Source organism: Trachypithecus francoisi, unplaced genomic scaffold, assembly GCF_009764315.1.
Source record: "Trachypithecus francoisi isolate TF-2019V2 unplaced genomic scaffold, Tfra_2.0 Lachesis_group0, whole genome shotgun sequence".
Classification (NCBI taxonomy): Eukaryota; Metazoa; Chordata; class Mammalia; order Primates; family Cercopithecidae; genus Trachypithecus; species Trachypithecus francoisi.
In genome coordinates, this window is record NW_022681453.1 from 181,831,935 (window position 1) to 181,850,652 (window position 18,718).

General features: G+C 45.5%; 1 protein-coding gene and 1 long non-coding RNA gene across 5 annotated transcripts in view; one reads left to right on the forward strand and one right to left on the reverse strand.

Moving 5' to 3' along the window:
* Window positions 1–18,718, reverse strand: part of GLB1 (galactosidase beta 1) — a 114,059-nt gene that overhangs the window by 62,529 nt on the left and 32,812 nt on the right. Inside the window, 5 exon segments of the mRNA XM_033212911.1 lie at window positions 2,890–2,930; window positions 3,015–3,136; window positions 5,517–5,575; window positions 10,507–10,687; window positions 18,504–18,598. Of these exon segments, the coding sequence (XP_033068802.1) occupies window positions 2,890–2,930; window positions 3,015–3,136; window positions 5,517–5,575; window positions 10,507–10,687; window positions 18,504–18,598 (498 nt within the window).
* LOC117084320 lies at window positions 8,153–18,508 on the forward strand. Of its 4 annotated transcripts, none has more exons than XR_004437401.1 (3): window positions 8,153–8,340; window positions 9,946–10,069; window positions 18,057–18,508. It is a non-coding gene; the product is annotated as an uncharacterized LOC117084320 (long non-coding RNA). The 4 variants fall into 4 exon arrangements; XR_004437398.1 differs by lacking the exon at window positions 18,057–18,508 and adding an exon at window positions 12,764–13,900; XR_004437400.1 differs by lacking the exon at window positions 18,057–18,508 and adding an exon at window positions 12,785–13,900.

Sequence of the window (18,718 nt, forward strand, 5' to 3'; positions counted from 1 at the left end):
GTTATTCTTATCTGTAAAGTGGTGTTGATTATCTCTAATTAAGACGAGGCTAATATGCAGGCTAAATAAGACAACAAGGAAGAAAGGGGAATTCTGTGGATTATGGCAGAGGGAGGGGCAGGGAAGAGGATTAAGGACAACTCCTCTGTTCTGACAGTTTCTATAATGTCCAATTTTTTTCTAAGATGCATGTGTTATTTTAAGTATAACAGTAAGATTTTTAAAAATCTGTGTCATGAACCATAAAGCTCCAAAAACGATGTCTTTTTTCCTGGATTGGATGATTGGTCTCGATCCCATCAATGGCAGCTAGGGGGAATACCCATCTACTGAATGAAAAAGGTACCCACCAGGTCTCAACTGTTTCTCATAAGATGAACACGCAGGGATGATCTAAAATATCAATGACCAACCTTGACACACTATTATCTTTTCTTTTTTTAAAATTTAATTTAATTTTAAGTTCTGGGATATATGTGCAGCACGTGTAGGTTTGTTATATAGGTAAATGTGTGCCATGATGGTTTGCCACGCCTATCAACTGGTCACCTAGGGTTTTTTTTTTTGAGACAAAGTCTCGCCCTGTCACCCAGGCTGGAGTGCAATGGCATGATCTTGGTTCACTGTAACCTCTGCCACCAGGGTTCAAGTGATTCTCCTGCCTCAGCCTCCCAAGTAGCTGGGATTACAGGTGAGCACCACCACAACTGGGTAATTTTTTGTATCTTTAGTTGAGATGGGGTTTCACCATGTTGGCCAGGCTGGTCTCAAACTCCTGATCTCGTGATCCACCCATCTCGGCCTCCCAAACTGCTGGGATTACAGGTGTGAGCCACCACACCCAGCCTGGTCATCTAGGTATTAAGCCTCGTATGCATTAGCTATTTATCCTGATGCTCTTCTTCCCCTCACCCACCCCAGACAGGCCTCAGGCATGCTATTATCTTATAGGCAGTGACATTTGAGTTTTGCAATATTTTCATTTTTTGGCTCTAATAATAGTATTGAAATTGATAATGCTTGTAAGCAATGTCTTCTCCTAGCCCATCTCAGCCTGCAAAAAAGACAGTAGTTCAAAGGAGAAACTTCATTAAGAGCTGACAGTATCCAGTTTCAGATCCTGAGAGATTTAGGCCCAAACTAAGCCTTCAAAACTCAACAGCTGGGCATCCTCTATGATTCAGAGAGAAAAATGCAAATACAGAGACAGGTAGGGAATGAAGCTTAGAGAAAAGCCAGTACAGCATCATTTGTCTTTGCAAAAAGACAAAAAAAAAAAAAAAAAAAAAAAAATCAAAGACATTACAGAAAAATTTTGTCATAATTTTTCCTATACAAAAAAAATATAGAAATGTAAACTGGCATGGCCATTTTGGGAAACACTACAGCAGTTCCTGAAAGTCTAAACATAGAGTTACCATATGACGCAGCCATTCCACTTCTTGGTATACACCCAAAGGAACTGAAACAGGAATTCAAACAAATCCTTGTACATTAATGTTCAAAGCAACACTATAACCAAAATGTGGAAATAACCCAAATGTCCATCAACCATTGAATGGATAAATAAAATACTGTACATCCACACAAGGGAATACTATTCAGCAATAAAAAGGAGTGAAGAACTGATACATGCAACAACACGGACAAAGGTTGAACACATTAGGCTCAATGAAATAAGTCAGACAGGTATATAGACATGGTTCATTTATACGAAATGCTCAGAATCAGCAAACCCACGGGGACAGAAAGCATATTATTTCCAGGGACTGGGAGGAGGGAGAGTATGGAATGAATGCTAATGGGTATGGAGTTTCTTTTTGGGGTGATAAAATGTTCCTGAATTAGATAATGGTAATGGTTACACTACTTTGTGAATACAGTAAATACCACTGTATCATATACTTAAAAACTGTAAATTTTATGGTTTGTAAATTATACCTCAACAAAATAAAACGTTAAAAGAAAAAGACCACAGTAGAATATCTGAACAAATAAGCTACAGTTACAGACTGTGACTGAAGCCTGCCCAACTAGCCTGGTTTAAAACAGTAAAAGGCTTCTAAATGCTCACATTTATTTCCCTTAAGAATTATTTTGTCCAGGCGTGGTGGCTCACGCCTGTAATCCCAGCACTTTGGGAGGCCGAGGCGGGTGAATCATGAGGTCAGAAGATCGAGACCACCCTGTCTAACATGGTGAAACCCCATCCCTACTAAAAATACAGAAACAAAAATTAGCCGGGGCACGGTGGCGGGTGACTGTAGTCCCAGCTACTAGGGAGGCTGAGGCGGAAGAATGGCGTGAACCCAGGAGGCAGAGCTTGCAGTGAGCCAAGACTGTGCCACTGCACTCCAGCCTGGGCGACAGAGTGAGACTCTGTCAAAAAAAAAAGAAAAAGAAAAAAAATTTAAGAAACATTATTTTTAAAAATTATATTGGCAATCCTTATATGTTAGAAAATGTAGGGCCAGGCACAGTGGCTCACACCTGTAATCCTAGCATTTTGGGAGGCCAAAGTGGGACGATCACTTGAGGTCAGGAGTTCAAGACCAGCCTGGCCAACATGGTGAAACCCCATCTCTACTAAAATGCAAAAAATTAGTCAGGCATGGTGGCGTGTGCTTGTAATCCCAGCTACTCGGAGGCTGAGGCAGGAGGATCCCTTGAACCTGGGAGGTGGAGGCTGCAGTGAGTTGAGGTTGTGTCACTGCACTCCAGCCTAGGCGACAGAGTGAGACTGTCTCCGAAACAAAAAAAAAAAAAAGAAAATTTAGGAGAGGATAAACAAAAAAAAGAAAACAAAATTGTCTGTGGGCACACCCCTCCCCAAATTAATCAACTGAAACATTCTAGCATAAGTTTCTACAGATGTTAAAGTGCTCTTACCATTCCAATAGGCAAAATTGGTCCCTCCTATAAACATGTACCTACAAGGAAACAAAAGAACACAGTACTTTACTGTGAGCTCACAGCTACTGAGGGCGCCCTCCCCTCAGGCAATGAACACTCACAAGTTCACACTCGCCCCACGGGCAAGTATATCATACAGGGAGGAAGCCACCACTTCAGTCTTGATTGTGGAGTGAGGTTGGCCCCAGTGGTCTAGCCAGCCAGTATAGAATTCAGAATTGATCTAAAACAAAAAAAGAATGTGGCCCTTAGGATAGACTTATGACCTTCCAATGCCAGGGCTTCCCTGCAATGCCCCATCTATGACAGGTGGAAATGGGGTTGACATGCACTGCTTAACCCAGAGTTGGGGTACCAATAAGCAATTCCAACACCAGCAATGCCTATGTTCAGTCCTCAGGTTCCAGCCTAAAGTGAGATCTCATCTTACACAATGTAAGTATTCCTGAAAAGTGGTGCCTACATTAAAATTTAGATAGCTGATCCCCTGTTTAAACACAGTAGGAAAGTCTTGTTGGGCAAAGAAACTGTATAGCAAAATCGTTTTTTTTTTTTTTTTTTTTTTTTTTGAGACGGAGTCTTGCTCTGTCACCCAGGCTGGAGTGCAGTGGCCAGATCTCAGCTCACTGCAAGCTCTGCCTCCCGGGTTCACGCCATTCTCCTATCTCAGCCTCCCGAGTAGCTGGGACTACAGGCGCCGCCACCTCGCCCGCTAGTTTTTTGTATTTTTAGTAGAGACGGGGTTTCACCGTGTTCGCCAGGATGGTCTCGATCTCCTGACCTCGTGATCCGCCCGTCTCGGCCTCCCAAAGTGCTGGGATTACAGGCTTGAGCCACCGCGCCCGGCCAGCAAAATAGTTTTATAGAATAACAGCTCCAGGCCGGGCGCGGTGGCTCACACCTGTAATCCCAGCACTTTGGGAGGCCGAGGTGGGCGGATCACGAGGTCGAGAGATTGAGACCCTCCTGGCCAACATGGTGAAACCCTGTCTCTAGTAAAAACAGGAAAATTATCTGGGTGTGGTGGTGCGCCCCTGTAGTCCCAGCTATCGGGAGGCTGAGGCAGGGGAATCGCTTGAACTTGGGAGGTGGAGGATGCAATGAGCCGAGATTGCACCACCGCACTCCAGCCTGGCGACAGAGTGAGACTCTGTCTCAAAAAAAAGAAAAGAAAAAAAAGAATAACAGCTCCAAGTTCACCCTTTGTATGAATCCAGATTTTCAGATCTCAGGTTGATGTATAACGAGGTAGACTTATCCCAGTATTCTGCAAAGCAGGCCTCAAACACTTCATGTTTTTCTCGGGCATTGCCCTGCCAAGCCTTGGTCTAGAGAACAAAAAAGAAATCTGGACCTTCTCGTGGGCACTTCTTGTTTTAGGTTCCAGGAAATAAGCTCCACCCAAAGTCTATGCAGAGACTGGACTCAGAAAAGGTTGTTTTATAAATCAGGCTTGTACACAGGTGGGGCAGTCTGACCTGGTGCAGAGAAGGCACAGGATATTAACCCCTTAAACTGGGCTGAGTGACAACAAGAACAGCAACTTCAGCCAAAGACTGGAAGAACAGAGACAGAAGGATTGACAGATTGTTTACAATCACCTGCATCTTGCCACCATCCCCTCCTCCTAGCAGCCTACACTGTGTGCCATGAAGCCCTGCAATTTGGCGTGGTCAGCAAACCTACATCCTCAAAGCCACCTGGCTGTTTATTAAAAATAAGAATCTCAGGGCCAGGTACAGTGATTCACACCTGTAATCCCAGCCCTTTGGGAGGCCAAAGTGGGATCACTTGAGCTCAGGATTTTGAGACAAGCCTGGCCAACATGGTAAAACTTCATCTCTACTAAAAATACAAAAAAATTAGCTGGGCATGGTGGTACACACCTGTAATCCCAGCTACTTGGGGGGCTGAGGCACAAGAATCACTGAACCAGGAGGCAGAGGTTGCAGAGAGCCCAGATGGCACCACTGCGCTCCAGCCTGGGCAACAGAGCAAGACTCTGTCTCAAAAAGAAAGGAAATGAGAATCTCAGGCCCCAGCCCAGACCAAGCAGATCAAAATTTGCTGTGTTTATGAATCATGTGAGGATTAATAAGATCCCCAAGTGATTTGTAAATACTTTAAAGGTGGAGAAGCTCACAAAGAGTCACTTAACACAAATTTGAACTCAGATCCTGGCCTAGCCACTCACTGGCTATATGACCCTGGCAAGTGACATACGTTCCCTGAGCCTCAAATGGAGACAATAAGACCACATAGGTTCCCTGAGCCTCAATAAAAATGGAGACAATAAGCCCACTTATGAGTGTTGCCCTGAGGACCAGAGGAGACCAGGATGCAGAAGCACAGAACCTGATGTGTAACAGGCCATTCATGTTGGTCCCCAGTCTGTTCCACCCCAGTGCAGGAGCTCAATTTCAAATAGAAACATTGTTTCTGCTGCCATTCACATGTCCAGAATGGCTATGACTCCACAATCCCATTAGCTGCTGACCCCAGAGCCAAAAACACCAAGTGCCTGCTGCCCAGTTTCAGCAGCATGTAACCTTTCTCTCCTAACAGCTGCAATGGTCTCTCCACACCTCACCCTCAATTCTTACCAAGGGTCCTTTGGGCTCACACTTCCTCTGGATTTGGAAAGCATCTGTGATGTTGCTGCCTGAAAATTTTAAGAAGGAGAAGCCAGGTCAGTCATAGAAATGACAAGAAGTTAAATAACAAGAGCCCTTCATGGGACTCGGGCCTCAAGCCCGGCTACGGTCAGAATGTTAGTATCCCCCTAAAATTCTCATGTTGGAACTTAACACCCAATATGATAGTAGTAAGAGGTGAGGTCACTGGAAGTGATTGTCATAAGGGCTCCACCTTCGTGAATGGGATTAGTGCCCCTATACAAAGAGGCTCCAGCCTGGCACGGTGGCTCATGCCTGTAATCCCAGCACTTTGGGAGGCCAAGACGGGTGCATCACCTGAGGTTAGGAGTTCGAGACCAGCCTGGTCAACATAGTGAAACCCCATCTCTACTAAAAAATACAAAAATTAGCTGAGCGTGGTGGCACACACTTGTAATCCCAGCTACTCAGGAGGTTGAGGCAGGAGAATTGCTTGAACCCGGGAGGTGGAGGTTGTAGTGAGCTGAGATCGTGCCATTGCACTCCAGCCTGGGTGACAGAGCGAGACTCCATCTCAAAAATATTTTTTCTAATAAAAATAAATAAATAAATAAATAAATAAATAAATAAACAAACAAACAAACAAACAAATAAATAAATAAAAAGAGGCTCAACGGCGCTTCCTGGCCACATGAGGGCACAGGAAGAAGGCATGGCACCATCTTTGAAGCAGAGAGCAAGTCCTTGCCAGACACTGAATCTGCTGGCATCTTAAGTTTGGACTTCACCACCTCTAGAGCTGTGAGCAATAAAGTTCTTTTGTTTATAAATCACCCAGTCTAAGGTATTTTGTTATAGCAGCCCAAACTGACTAAGACAGGCCCCTTTCCCTTCCCACACCCCATGGGACTGGAAAACTTCCAGGCTAGCTTCAGATTGGACCCATCTGAGGATGTGTGTGGACCCGAGGATACTGCTTCCTCTCTGAAGAGGTCCCCGTGGCCTTTCCTGTCTGCACAACAGCTCCCTTCACAGGCCTGTCTTCTTTACCTGTGTTTCCCCAGGGCCTGGATACATATCTTGTGTGCTTGTCTCTTCACAAGAACACCTGGTTGACCTGGATGCACCCCACAGGATAAGCCTGGTTTGAAGATACGTACAGCCTCCGTAACACCATACACATGATAGTGCCACAAATATTTGCCAGTTAATTAACAAATCAAAAGGATGTGGGTGCTCTAGTTGTGTTTACCCCTGAATATTGGAATATACTCTGGATTCTAATTTGTACATTAGCCATTCCAAACCACTTGCTCTCAAGTTTTCCTCATGAAATATCCCATTAGGGGTGTCTTGTCTTTCCTCTTGTGTCTTCCATTTTCCCTCCCTCCTCTAAAATGAAAAAGAGGACGGGTGCAGTGGCTCAAGCCTGTAATCCCAGCACTTTGGGAGGCCGAGGCAGGTGGATCACGAGGTCAGGAGATCGAGACCACCCTGGCTAACACGGTGAAACCCCGTCTCTACTAAAAAATACAAAAAAACTAGCTGGGCGAGGTAGCGGGCGCCTGTAGTCCCAGCTACTTGGGAGGCTGACGCAGAAGAATGGCATGAACCCGGGAGGTGGAGCTTGCAGTGAGCTGAGATGCAGCCACTGCACTCCAGCCTGGGACACAGAGCGAGACTCCGTCTCAAAAAAAAAAAAAAAAAAAAAAGAAAAAGAATTTCTCCACAGAGAAGGAATGGGCTGCCAAACACTGGGGAAAGAGGAAGCATGAGCAGTGTCCACACCAACCCAAGCAGAGGATGCCCTGGCCCCACACTTCACGACCCAGTTCCCACAACAGGTATCCCAGGGTGGATGTGGCCCCAGCCAAGACCCTCTGATAATCACTTGCTCTGAGATGGGCATTTGGCTTCTCTGTAAGGCCAGCTTTCAGGACAGAATATGCTGATCGAGAAAGAGCAGAATCTCATTGGTTGTCTTTTTCACTATTAAGCATTAGGTGGCATTCAGATTTTTAAACACTGTTCTCATAAGACCCACTGGGCAATGCCCCTCTCCCACACAAAGCAATGAAGCTGGCAAAAGTCTCTGACGGGAGGGCTTGTCTGCCCCAGGTACCCGGGCCTTGTGGTTGTCTCTTCTCCAACCCCCAGCAAAGACAGTCATACTGTCACCTCATACAAATTATGCTTAAAACACATTCATAATCACCTTCAATTTGTTCCTCCCAACAGAAAAATGTCATGCTTTTTCATCCCTGTGATGAGAAGCCTGACCAAAGCAGGAGGAAACCGGCACGTCACTTCCTCTGCAGCACTTTGTATTAGCTTGGTGCCAAAGTAATTGTGGTTTTTGTCATGGTTTTCTTTTCTTTTCTTTTTTTTTTTTTTTGAGATGGAGTTTCACTTTGTTGCCCAGGCTGGAGCACAGTGGCACGATCTCAGGTCACTGCAACCTCCGCCTCCTGGGCTCAAGCAATTCTCCTGCCTCAGCCTCCTGAGTAGCTGGGATTACAGGAGTGTGCCACCATGATTTTTATACCAGCTAATTTTTGTATCTTTAGTAGAGATGGGATTTCACCATGTTGGCCAGGCTGCTCTCAGACTCCTGACCTCATGATCCGCCCACCTCAGCCTCCCAAAGTGCTGGGATTACAGGTGGGAGGCACTGCACTGGGCCTGTTTTTTTGTTTGTTTGTTGTTTGTTTTTTTAAGGCAAAAACTGCAATCACTTTTGCATCAACGTAACCAACCTAACGGATGAGTCCTTCTATCACCAAATGCTCTCGAAACACTCCATTCACTTAAGGTCAGTTCTTTTCTGTTCTTCTCTTTTTTAGTAGTAGAAGAACCTCCTTAAAAATGTGACTACAGACTGGGCGCCGTGGCTCACGCCTGTAATCCCAACACTTTGGGAGGCCAAGGCAGGCGGATCATGTGAGGTCAGGAGTTTGAGACCACCCTGGCCAACATGGTGAAACCCCATCTCTACTAAAAATACAAAAATTAGCCAGGCGTGGTGGCAGGTGCCTGTAATCCCAGCTGCTTGGGAGACTGAGGTAGGAGAATGCTTGAACCCAGGAGGCAGAGATTGCAGTGAGCTGGGATCATGTCATTGCACTCCAGCCTGGGCAACAAGAGAGAAATTCCATCTCAAAAAAAAAAAAAAAAAAAAAGCGACACCAGGCTAATTTCCTCATTTCAGTCTTCTGTACATCCCTCTCAAGAGAGGCAAGCATTGGATGTGCGATGTGCATGAAGTGCCTTATACCTCAGAGGGGAAAACATCAGGGTCTTTATGCTACTCAAGGAACTGGTCTTTTTTGTGTGTGTGTATCTTTTTTTTTTTGAGACGGGGTCTTGCACTGTTGCCCAGGTTGGGGTACAGTGGCACAATCACAGCTCACTGCAGCCTTGAACTCCTGGGCTCAAGTGATCTTCCCGCCTCATCCTCCCAAGCAGCTACGACTACAGGCACTTGCCACCACGCCTAGCCTGTAACTTTTTATTCTGCAGTAATTTCAAACTTACAGAATGTTGTAAAAATAGTACAAAAAAAAACTCTCCTATTCCCTTCACCTAGATTTCCCAATTGTTAGCATTTTACTAGATTTACTCTATCAGTTTCTCTATAAAAATATACATTTTTCTGAGCCATCTGAGAATAAATTGCAGATGTGACGGCCCTTTATCCCTAAATACTTCAGTGTTCATTCCCTCAGAACAAAGGCATTCTTTAAATAAACACAATATACATATAAAAATCAGGAAATTACACTGATACAATACTCTTATCTAGTCTATAGACTTTATTCAAAGATTGCAATTGTCTCAATAATGTCTTTCATAGCCACACACACACACAAAAGTCCAGTCAGACATTTAGCTGTTGATACGGTTTGGATCTGTGTCCCCACGAAATCTCATGTTGAACTGTAATCCCCAGTGTTGGAGGTAGGGCCTGGTGGCAGGCGACTGGATCATGGGGGCGGAGTTCTTGTGAATGGGTTAGCACCATCCCCTCAGTGCTATTCTCCTGAGAGTGAGTGAACAAGTTACGAGATCTGGTTGTCTAAAAGTGCGTAGCACTTCCCCTCCTATCTCTCCCTCCTGCTCTGGCCATGTAAGATGTACCTGCTTTCCCTTTGCCTTCTGCCAAGATTTTAAGTTTCTTAAGGCCTCCCCAGAAGCTGTTGCCACCAGGCTTCCTGTACAGCCTGCAAGTCAACTAAACCTCTTTTCTTTATAAGTTACCCAGTCTCTGGTATTTATTTAGAGCAGTGCAAGAATGGACAGATACAGCTGTCATATCCTTTATGAAAGATGCTGTCCTACATGAAGACTCTCTTCATATTACTTATGGCCAGAAGCATCGTAACCACATTGCCCACCCATCTGTAACTTTCACTTGTAGCATCTCCACAGTTTACCCAGCACTGTGTAAGGAATCTGGCACAGCTTTTGTAACATCTGCCAAACCATCTCCAGCCCTGACAGTTTGGTGTTCTAAGTTATGCAGAAAGGTAACAAAGCGTACGGTAAGTTCCCAGCCAGTGGCTGACCTCAAGGTTGGCTACGGCCAAGACATAACCCTGAGTGGGAGGTCAGGGAGGGCAGAAAGAGCAGAGAAGCATGCCCCAGACACAGCCTAAAAAGTGACTGCCACAAGGTAGCGCTTCTCACAGCTGGAGCCGCCCACCTGCTTCTTCATCTTGGGTGGGCCAGCCCAGCCCCTGAGACTCCATGTTCCAGGCTAGCTCCACCAGTGCTGAAAATGCAGCTACCCTGGAAGCTCTTGGCCTACAGATGACCCTCTGTTACTGAGGCGTGCAAGTATTCTATTCTACCTGCTCCTTGAAAAAGGAAGTGAAAAATCTCAATCTGCCCACGACACTTAAAACAACAGCTGCCCAGAGCAACTGACTGAGTACAAAGCTGATCTGAAGCTGCAATTTCTGTTACTACAAACACCAACCTGGTCCAAAGTCCACTGTGGTGTAGAGGCCCTGCAGGGCCCCACACTGCAGGAATATTTCATGTGCGCCGTCCGTGGTGAACAGAACCACATCATCCCCCAGATGGTGGTGAAAGCGCTTCTGCAGGAAGCGCAGGTAGTCAAAATCACAGGCAAAGTAGCTGCCATATTCGTTTTCAACCTGTGAGTGAAAACACAGCAGGGAAAAATGAGGAGATCCCAATGTAGCCATCCTAATGCAAGCTTTTGTGTGGGAAAATATCTGAGCATCTGCTAAGATGACAAGGCTTAATGATTGCCAGAAAAACTTCCTTCACTCAGACCTCAAAACTGACTAGAAAAAACCACCAACAATTCACCATAAAACTTTACCTCCTATTAACCCTCTCCCACCACTGAGAAATAAGAAAAACAAAAAAACACCAAACTGGTGTTCAGATTGTAGTGGTATTCTTCCCTAAAATAGAAAGTAGATACTTTAAACATCACATGAATAATACCTTCCCATGGTAGAAACGCTAGAAAAATGGACAGAAAACAGGAAAAATATCCATTAATTCCATTGCCCAGAGATAATCACTGCAAGCATTTTAGTATACAGCTGTCTAGATTTACACAGACCCACACACTCCCCAAATATACACAAATAATATACAGCAGTGTTTTCTTTCCTCAAAACTGGCATCATATTACATGCACCAGTTGTAACTGTGTTTTCCCTTAATACACTATGCAAAATCTCCATGGCAATAAGAAGGGTGAATGCCAGGGACAGACATGGCATGTTTATTCGACCTGCTGTCACACACACACTGGTGTTCAGTTTGTGCTCAATAACATCAGTGGTTCTCAACCAGGAGCTCTTTAGCCCCACAGGGGACATGTGGCTATGTCTGGAAATGTTTGTGATTGTCACACCTCGGGGGACGTGCTCAGGGCATCCAGTGGCTAGAGGCCCAGGGATGCTGCTAGACATTCCACAGTGCACAGGGAAGCCCCAGAGTGAAGAATTATCAGGTGCAACATGGCAACAGTGCTGAGGGCGGGGTCCCTGCTCTGAAGCACGCATTCTCAATGAGGTGGGTAGCATCCCCGAGGGGGTAAAAATGGATGCTTTGGGGATAAAATATATTAAACATATATATATACACACACACACACAGAGCAAATAAACCAATACACAATATCTCAGGTACTAAAATTTCATGGTGGAGAGGAGAAGGCACTTAGAAAAAAAGTTTAAAAGGGATCCTTGGGGCAATGATGAAAAAAACAGGTTAAGAAACATGGCTCTTGGCCGGGCGCGGTGGCTCACGCCTGTAATCCCAGCACTTTGGGAGGCTGAGGCACGAGGTCAGGAGATCGAGACTATCCCATCCCGGCTCACACAGTGAAACCCCGTCTCTACTAAAAATACAAAAAACTAGCCGGGCGTGATGGCGGGCGCCTGTAGTCCCAGCTACTCGGGAGGCTGAGGCAGGAGAATGGTGTGAACCCGGGAGGTGGAGCTTGCAGTGAGCCAAGATCGCACCACTGCAGTCCAGCCTGGGCGACGGAGCGAGACCCCGTCTCAAAAAAAAAAAAAAAAAAAAAAAAAAAGAACCATTGCTCTCAGGCAATAAAACAAATGAACTTCAGCTCTACCCAATACACCAAAGAATCTTAGGAATATAATGTCAGGTGAAAGAAGCATGACACTGAAAAATACATACAGTACAATCCCCTTTAGAGAAAATTCAAAACAATCGAAACCTAACTATAAAGTCTGAGTACACACATAGGTGGTAAAAGTATAAAGAAAAGCAAAAAACTGATGGTCATAAGAGTCAGGACAGTGGGATGAAATGGTGTATGATCAACAAGGACACCTGGGAAGCTTCTGGGGCACTGGCCACGTGCTGTTTCCTGACCTTGGTTGGTGTTTATGTGGGTGTTCACACCATAGTGATTCATTACACTGCACATTTATATATGTATGCTATATTTCATGTATAAAAAATTTTAAAATGCCCAACCATAGAATTTTAACGTGCACATAATACAAAAATATTTGAGATCCTGGGAATACGTGATCTTTAAACATAAGCACAAGAAACTGTGAGCCCCCAGAAAAGAGGTGCTTAGCCTGAGTGGCTGGGAGAGATTGGTAGGGAAGGTTCCTTGGAGGGACGGCCCGAGGTAGCTCTAGAAGAAAAGGCTCTGAACTTGGGAAGGGAATGGGAAGAGGGTATTCCTCCATATTTGATATCACCAACAGCTCAATTTTGTCCATGTGCAGAGTTGGAGAGTGGGAGAAGAATGGTGAGTGATGAAAATGAACTAAATGCTGCTGTCCTTATCTGCACAGTCCTGCCTCCCAAATGGTTTCATGAATGATCCTTCTCTCAGAGAGGATCCCTCTGGCAATACTTTCAGATTTTGGGTTCAAGATGTAAAACAGACTGTAGCATGCATGCCTAGGACAGAGAATTCACTGGTCATGAAACCATCCTGGAAGAGGACGTATTTGCTACTTACGCAGAGTAGAAAACTCCCATTGATGAGTTCCATGAAAGTTCCTTTTGCAATAATTTAGATAAATGCTAAGAAAAGCTTTGTAAATACTGGCAAGGTTCTTTTCTCCACCTTTATAAGTGCTACTTACATGACTATGTCTCCTTTTTATCATCTGGCTGTCAAGAAATTCAGAGCTAAAGATCTTAAAAGTCAGCTCCAGCAACTAAATGGTCTCACAGCCTCTGCACCTCGTGTTCTCTTCCGCCCACCCCCATACCCCAACTCAACCTTGGTTTTCTTATCATCTTGCTTTTCCAGATCTTATTTATCCATTATCATCATTGTATCATATACCCTAAAATAAACAGGCTTGTAAAAAATGTATACACATAATTTGGTTAGGTTTTGAGAGAGCAAGGAAAGCACAATTGTGAGGCAGCTTAGAGGTCTAGTCACAGGCATGGCTGCCAAAGGCCCAACCGTCTACATGCAAATCTGAGCTCTGCCACTTCCTACCCATGGGACTCCACCTGTAAAGTGTACCTAACTTGATGGGTTATCACGAGGATTAACTGAGTCAATACATGACTAGAACTTTGCACAGATCTGGCATCTAGTAAGTGTTCAAAATGCTAGCAGCTAAGACTCCACGCAAGTTCTATGTTACTACCAATTAGGAAAAAAAGAGGTGTGTGAAGGCTGGGGGTGGGTGAAACATACAAATGAAAAGGCTTGAAAAACCCATAGAAAAAGTCATGGCTAGGTTCAGAGGAACACTGATGTTTCTAGAGCAGGAGTCAACAAACCTTTTAAATACAACACCAGGCCAGGAGTGGTGGCTCACGCCTGTAATCCTAGTACTTTGGGAGGCTGAGGCAGGTGGATCACTTGAGGTCAGGAGTTCGAAACCAGTCTGGTCAACATGATGAAACCCTATCTCTACTAAAAATACAAAAAAACTAGCCAGGTGTGGTGGCAGGCGCCTATAATCCCAGCTATTTGAGAGGCTGAGGCACAAGAATTGCTTGAACCTGGGAGGCAGAGGTTGCTATGAGCAGAGATTACGCCACTGAACTTCAGCCTGGGTGACAGAGTGAGACTCCGTCTTAAAACAAACAAACAAACAAACAAACAAATCACCACCAGAGAGTAAATATTTTAGGCGTTGCAGCCATAGAGGTCTCCATCTCAACTACTCAACTCTGCCACTATAGTACAAAAGTGGCCAAAGACAATATATAAACAAATAGTGTGGCGATTCCAATATACTTTTAGTTAACAAAAAAACGTAGGTGGTGGCCATAATTTGCAGATCTTTGTTCTAGAGTAACTGCCTCCATTCTGTAAGCTCCTTAAGCACCAGAGACTTTTAAAGATGTTGCTCTTCCAAATAGTCATAAACAGGCTTATTACCTCATGATGAATGCCCTGTTAATTGGATGAAGTAAAGTTGTGGGTGGAAGGTCGTCCACTCCTAATTATTTTCACCTTGGATATTATCAATGGCTTTAGTTTTTTCAGGCAGAAACTGAGATAAACATCCACATATGCAAACCATCATAGGTGGCACTGGCTCAGCTAATCCCCCCAAAAGAGAAACATCTGCATATCTGACTGAATCATGAGGATGAGTAAAGGCACAGACCTGGCTTCTTGTATCTGTAACACAACAGTGTTGAGGGCCCTAAATGTTCTCAGACAGGGATTTGAGCCTTCTGGTCTGACTCATTTTTACCCTGGCTGCAAACACGTAGCTCCTCCCTGGCCATCTCAAACTCTTGAGCACTGAGAGAGAAAACCAACATCAAGAATTGAGTAAAGCCACCATTTTCTACCCTTCAACATGAATTAAGACAGAGACACAAAACGGCTTTTATAGAAATCTTTATTTTTTTGAGACAGTGTCATTTTGTTTCCCAGGCTGGAGTGCACTGAGTGGTGTGACCACGGCTCACTGCAGCCCCAACCTCCCAGGCTCAAGTGATCCTCCTGCCTCTGCCCCCTGAATGGCTGGGAACACAGGCGCATGCCACCATACCCAGCTAATTTTTCAATTTTTTGTAGTGATGGAGTTTCACTATGTTGCCCAGGCTGGTCTTGAACTCCTGGGCTCAAGAGATCCTCCTGCCTCGGCCTTCCAAAGTGCTGGGATTACAGGCATTGAGCCACCATGCCTGGCCCTTTTACAGAAATCTTTACAGATAGAATTACTGTCTACAAGCCTGGGGCAGTGGCTCATGCCTGCAATCCCAGCACTTTGGGAGGCCGAGGTGGGTGGATCACGAGGTCAAGAGATTGAGACCATCCTGACCAACATGGTGAAACCCCATCTCCACTAAAAATATACAAAATTAGCCGATGTGGTTGCGCACACCTGTAGTCCCAGCTACTCGGGAGGCTGAAGCAGGAGGATCACTTGAACCTGGGAGGTGGAGGTTGCAGTGAGCCAAGATCGTGTTACTGCACTCCAGCCTGGTGACAGAGCGAGACTCTGTGTCAAAAAACAAAAATAATAACAACAACAAAAAGAAATACTGTCTACAAATCCCCCAGTTCCTTCTTTTTTTTTTTTTTTGAGACGGAGTCTCGCTCTGTCACCCAGGCTGGAGTGCAGTGGCTGGATCCTGGCTCACTGCAAGCTCCGCCTCCCGGGTTCACGCCATTCTCCTGCCTCAGCCTCCTGAGTAGCTGGGACTACAGGCGCCCGCCACCTCGCCTGGCTAGTTTTTTGTATTTTTTTAGTAGAGACGGGGTTTCGCCATGTTAGCCAGGATGGTCTCGATCTCCTGACCTTGTGATCTGCCCGTCTCGGCCTCCCAAAGTGCTGGGATTACAGGCTTGAGCCACCACGCCCGGCCTCTTCTTATCAAGTCAATCAGCTTCTATTCCATTCCAGAGCTGTTTGGTGGGTATGTGATGTGCACAAACACATGATGTGCCCTCATGGCTGCCAGGCAGAGGCGTGGGGGGCCAGGAGACTAGAGACACAGTGTGTCGGGGATGAAACTGCTCCCACGTGTGCTTCACAAAAGGAGGCACCAGTGACGGTTCTGAAAGTCTTACGGAAACCAATATGTCAATTGGGACGGCTTCCGGACAGAGGGAACACGTATAGGAACTGTGCGCCGGAAGGTAAGTAGGACAACCATGAAAGATGATGAAAGAATTGTTAACGACATGAAAAAGTGCTCATGACAAAGAATGAAGCAAAAAAAGCCACACAGAAAATAGGTCACAGAGAATGAACTTACTCTGTAAGAAAGAAGAAAAAGAAAAGGCATAGAAAATATTCAAGGAAACTCCCAAAATGTGAAGAGCTTTGCTATGGCTCCTGAGGTCTGAGTAACAATTATGTTTTTTCTGCTTTCTTATGTCTCTCTACACTTGTTTATTTTGTAAACAAGGGGTAAAAATGATTAGACGGGATTCAAGCATGTGGAGATGGGAAGGGGAGAGGAAGAGAAGGAGGAGGGCAGAGTCAACTGGCAGGACCCAGGGTCAAGTTAAAGTCATCTGAGTTTGCTAGGGATGGACACAAGAAGAAATAGCTCCACGACAGTCAACTTCAGCTCTGCAGAATTAATACTTGATTATACTTTTCGTGGCACTTCCAAAATCAAAGGGGCAGAAAAGTTGTGAGCAGAAATTGAAAGTGATTCAAGGAGAAGCAGAGACTGAAAAAAAGAGGGCATCCAAAGAGGGTTTGCACCTGAGACCAGAAGAAAGGAAGACAACACAGCCATGCAAAGCAAAGACGCACCCAAGTTTCAGACTTGACATCTTCATGTAGGAAAATGTGGTTCCTATTAGCTTAACCAGTACAGACTCAAGATGGTAAAAGAGAGGGGCATGTGGGGCGACTCACACATCCCGCTGTGAGCAGCAACCTGGCCTCTCTCAAGAAGACATCTCCTCCCACCGCAAAGCCTCAGAACGGACACCCTGGCCAGTGCAGCCCTCTCAGCACCTCTGTCCACCTACACCTGAAAGGCGAGGGAGTGCCCATGCTCCCGCCCTACCATGATCCATCCCCACAAGCTGCCTCTAGTACTGTTCATAAGAAGGAAGCCTGGCCCACACTCCCCTAGGGAGCGCCACTCTGCATCCCTGCGATGTCCAGGATGCAGCCACTTTTACATAACTTTACTCTTTTCCATAAAAGCATCCTTGGTCATGGCCACGAGCAGTGGCTCATGCCTGTAATCCCAGCACTTTGGGAGGCCGAGGTGGGTGGATCACCTGAGGTCAGGAGTTTGAGACCAGCCTGGTCAACATGGTGAAACCCCGCCTCTACTAAAAATACAAAAACATAGCCGGGCATCGTGGCGCATGCCTGTAATGCCAGCTACTCAGGAGGCTGACGCAGGAGGGTCACCTGAACCCAGGAGGCAGAGGTTGCAGTGAGCCGAGGTCATGCCACTGCATTCCAGCCTGGGCGACAGAGCGAGACCCTGTCTCAAAAAAAAAAAAAATCTTTACTCTTTTCCATAACAGCATACTTGGTCATGGCCGGGCACAGGGACTCATGCCTGTAATCCCAGCACTTTGGAAGGCCAAGGCAGGCAGATCACCTGAGGTCAGGAGTTTGAGACCAGCCTGGCCAAAACGGTGAAACCCCGTCTCTACTAAAATACAAAAATCAGCCAGGCGTGGTGGCATGTGCCTGTAATCCCAGCTACATGGGAGGCTGAGGTGGGAGAATCACCTGAACCCAGGAGGCAGAGGTTGCAGTAAGCCGAGATTGCGCCACTGCACTCCATCCAGCCTGGGCGACAGAGCGAGACTCCGCCTCAAAAAAAAAAAAAAAATAAAAATAAAAAATAAAAAATAAAAAAAATAAAGAGCATCCTTGGTATCCTTGGTCAATGTTCAATGAACACAGTTTTATGTTTCACCTAAGTAATTTTACCAACACCAAAAACTGTTGAAGTTCAATGTACCCCACAGTATACTAGTCCTTGCAGAGCCAAGAACACATGGAAGAAGGAGAATGGGGCAGAAAGCAAGAGAGGAAACATAACAGCCCCAGTTGACCACATCCTTTTCCATTCCAGGTTTATCTGACCGCCGAGGCAGTGCCGATACCAAAGTGTTTCAGTCCATGCTGCATGCCTGCTGCCAGAAAATAATATTGCAGGAGAGACAGAGAGACAAACCCTGGAATCCGCAGAATTAGGATGCTATCCTAATTCTGCCACCTGCTGGCTGGGTGACCTTGGCCAAGTCACTTAACCTTTTCAAACTTCCTCATTGAAAAGAGACAGTGGTTGGAAGAATTGAATAGCATTTACAAAGCACTCAGCACAAAGCCTGCCACATAGCAGGCATTCAAAAATGGTAATACCTTCCCAAATGCAATTTAACTAAAAGCACTATCTGCGGCATTATCTCTTAAAGAAACAGATCTATGAGGCTCATGTCTGCATCACTCCTATTATTTATATAATACAGATGGATGGGAACCCCTCCCCCAATCCATCCATGCTCAACTCCAGGGTTACCTGCACTGTTATAATTGGCCCTCCATTCTGATAGAGGAGAGGCTTCATCTTGGGCAGAAGGACTCCCAACCACTTGTCCACAGCTGCCAGGTAATCTGGAAAACAAGAACAGTTTAACACAAGCTTGTCCAACCCACAGCCTGCAAGCCACATGCAGCCTAGGATGGCTTTGAATGTGGCCCTACACAAATTTGTAAACTTTTTAAAAACATTCT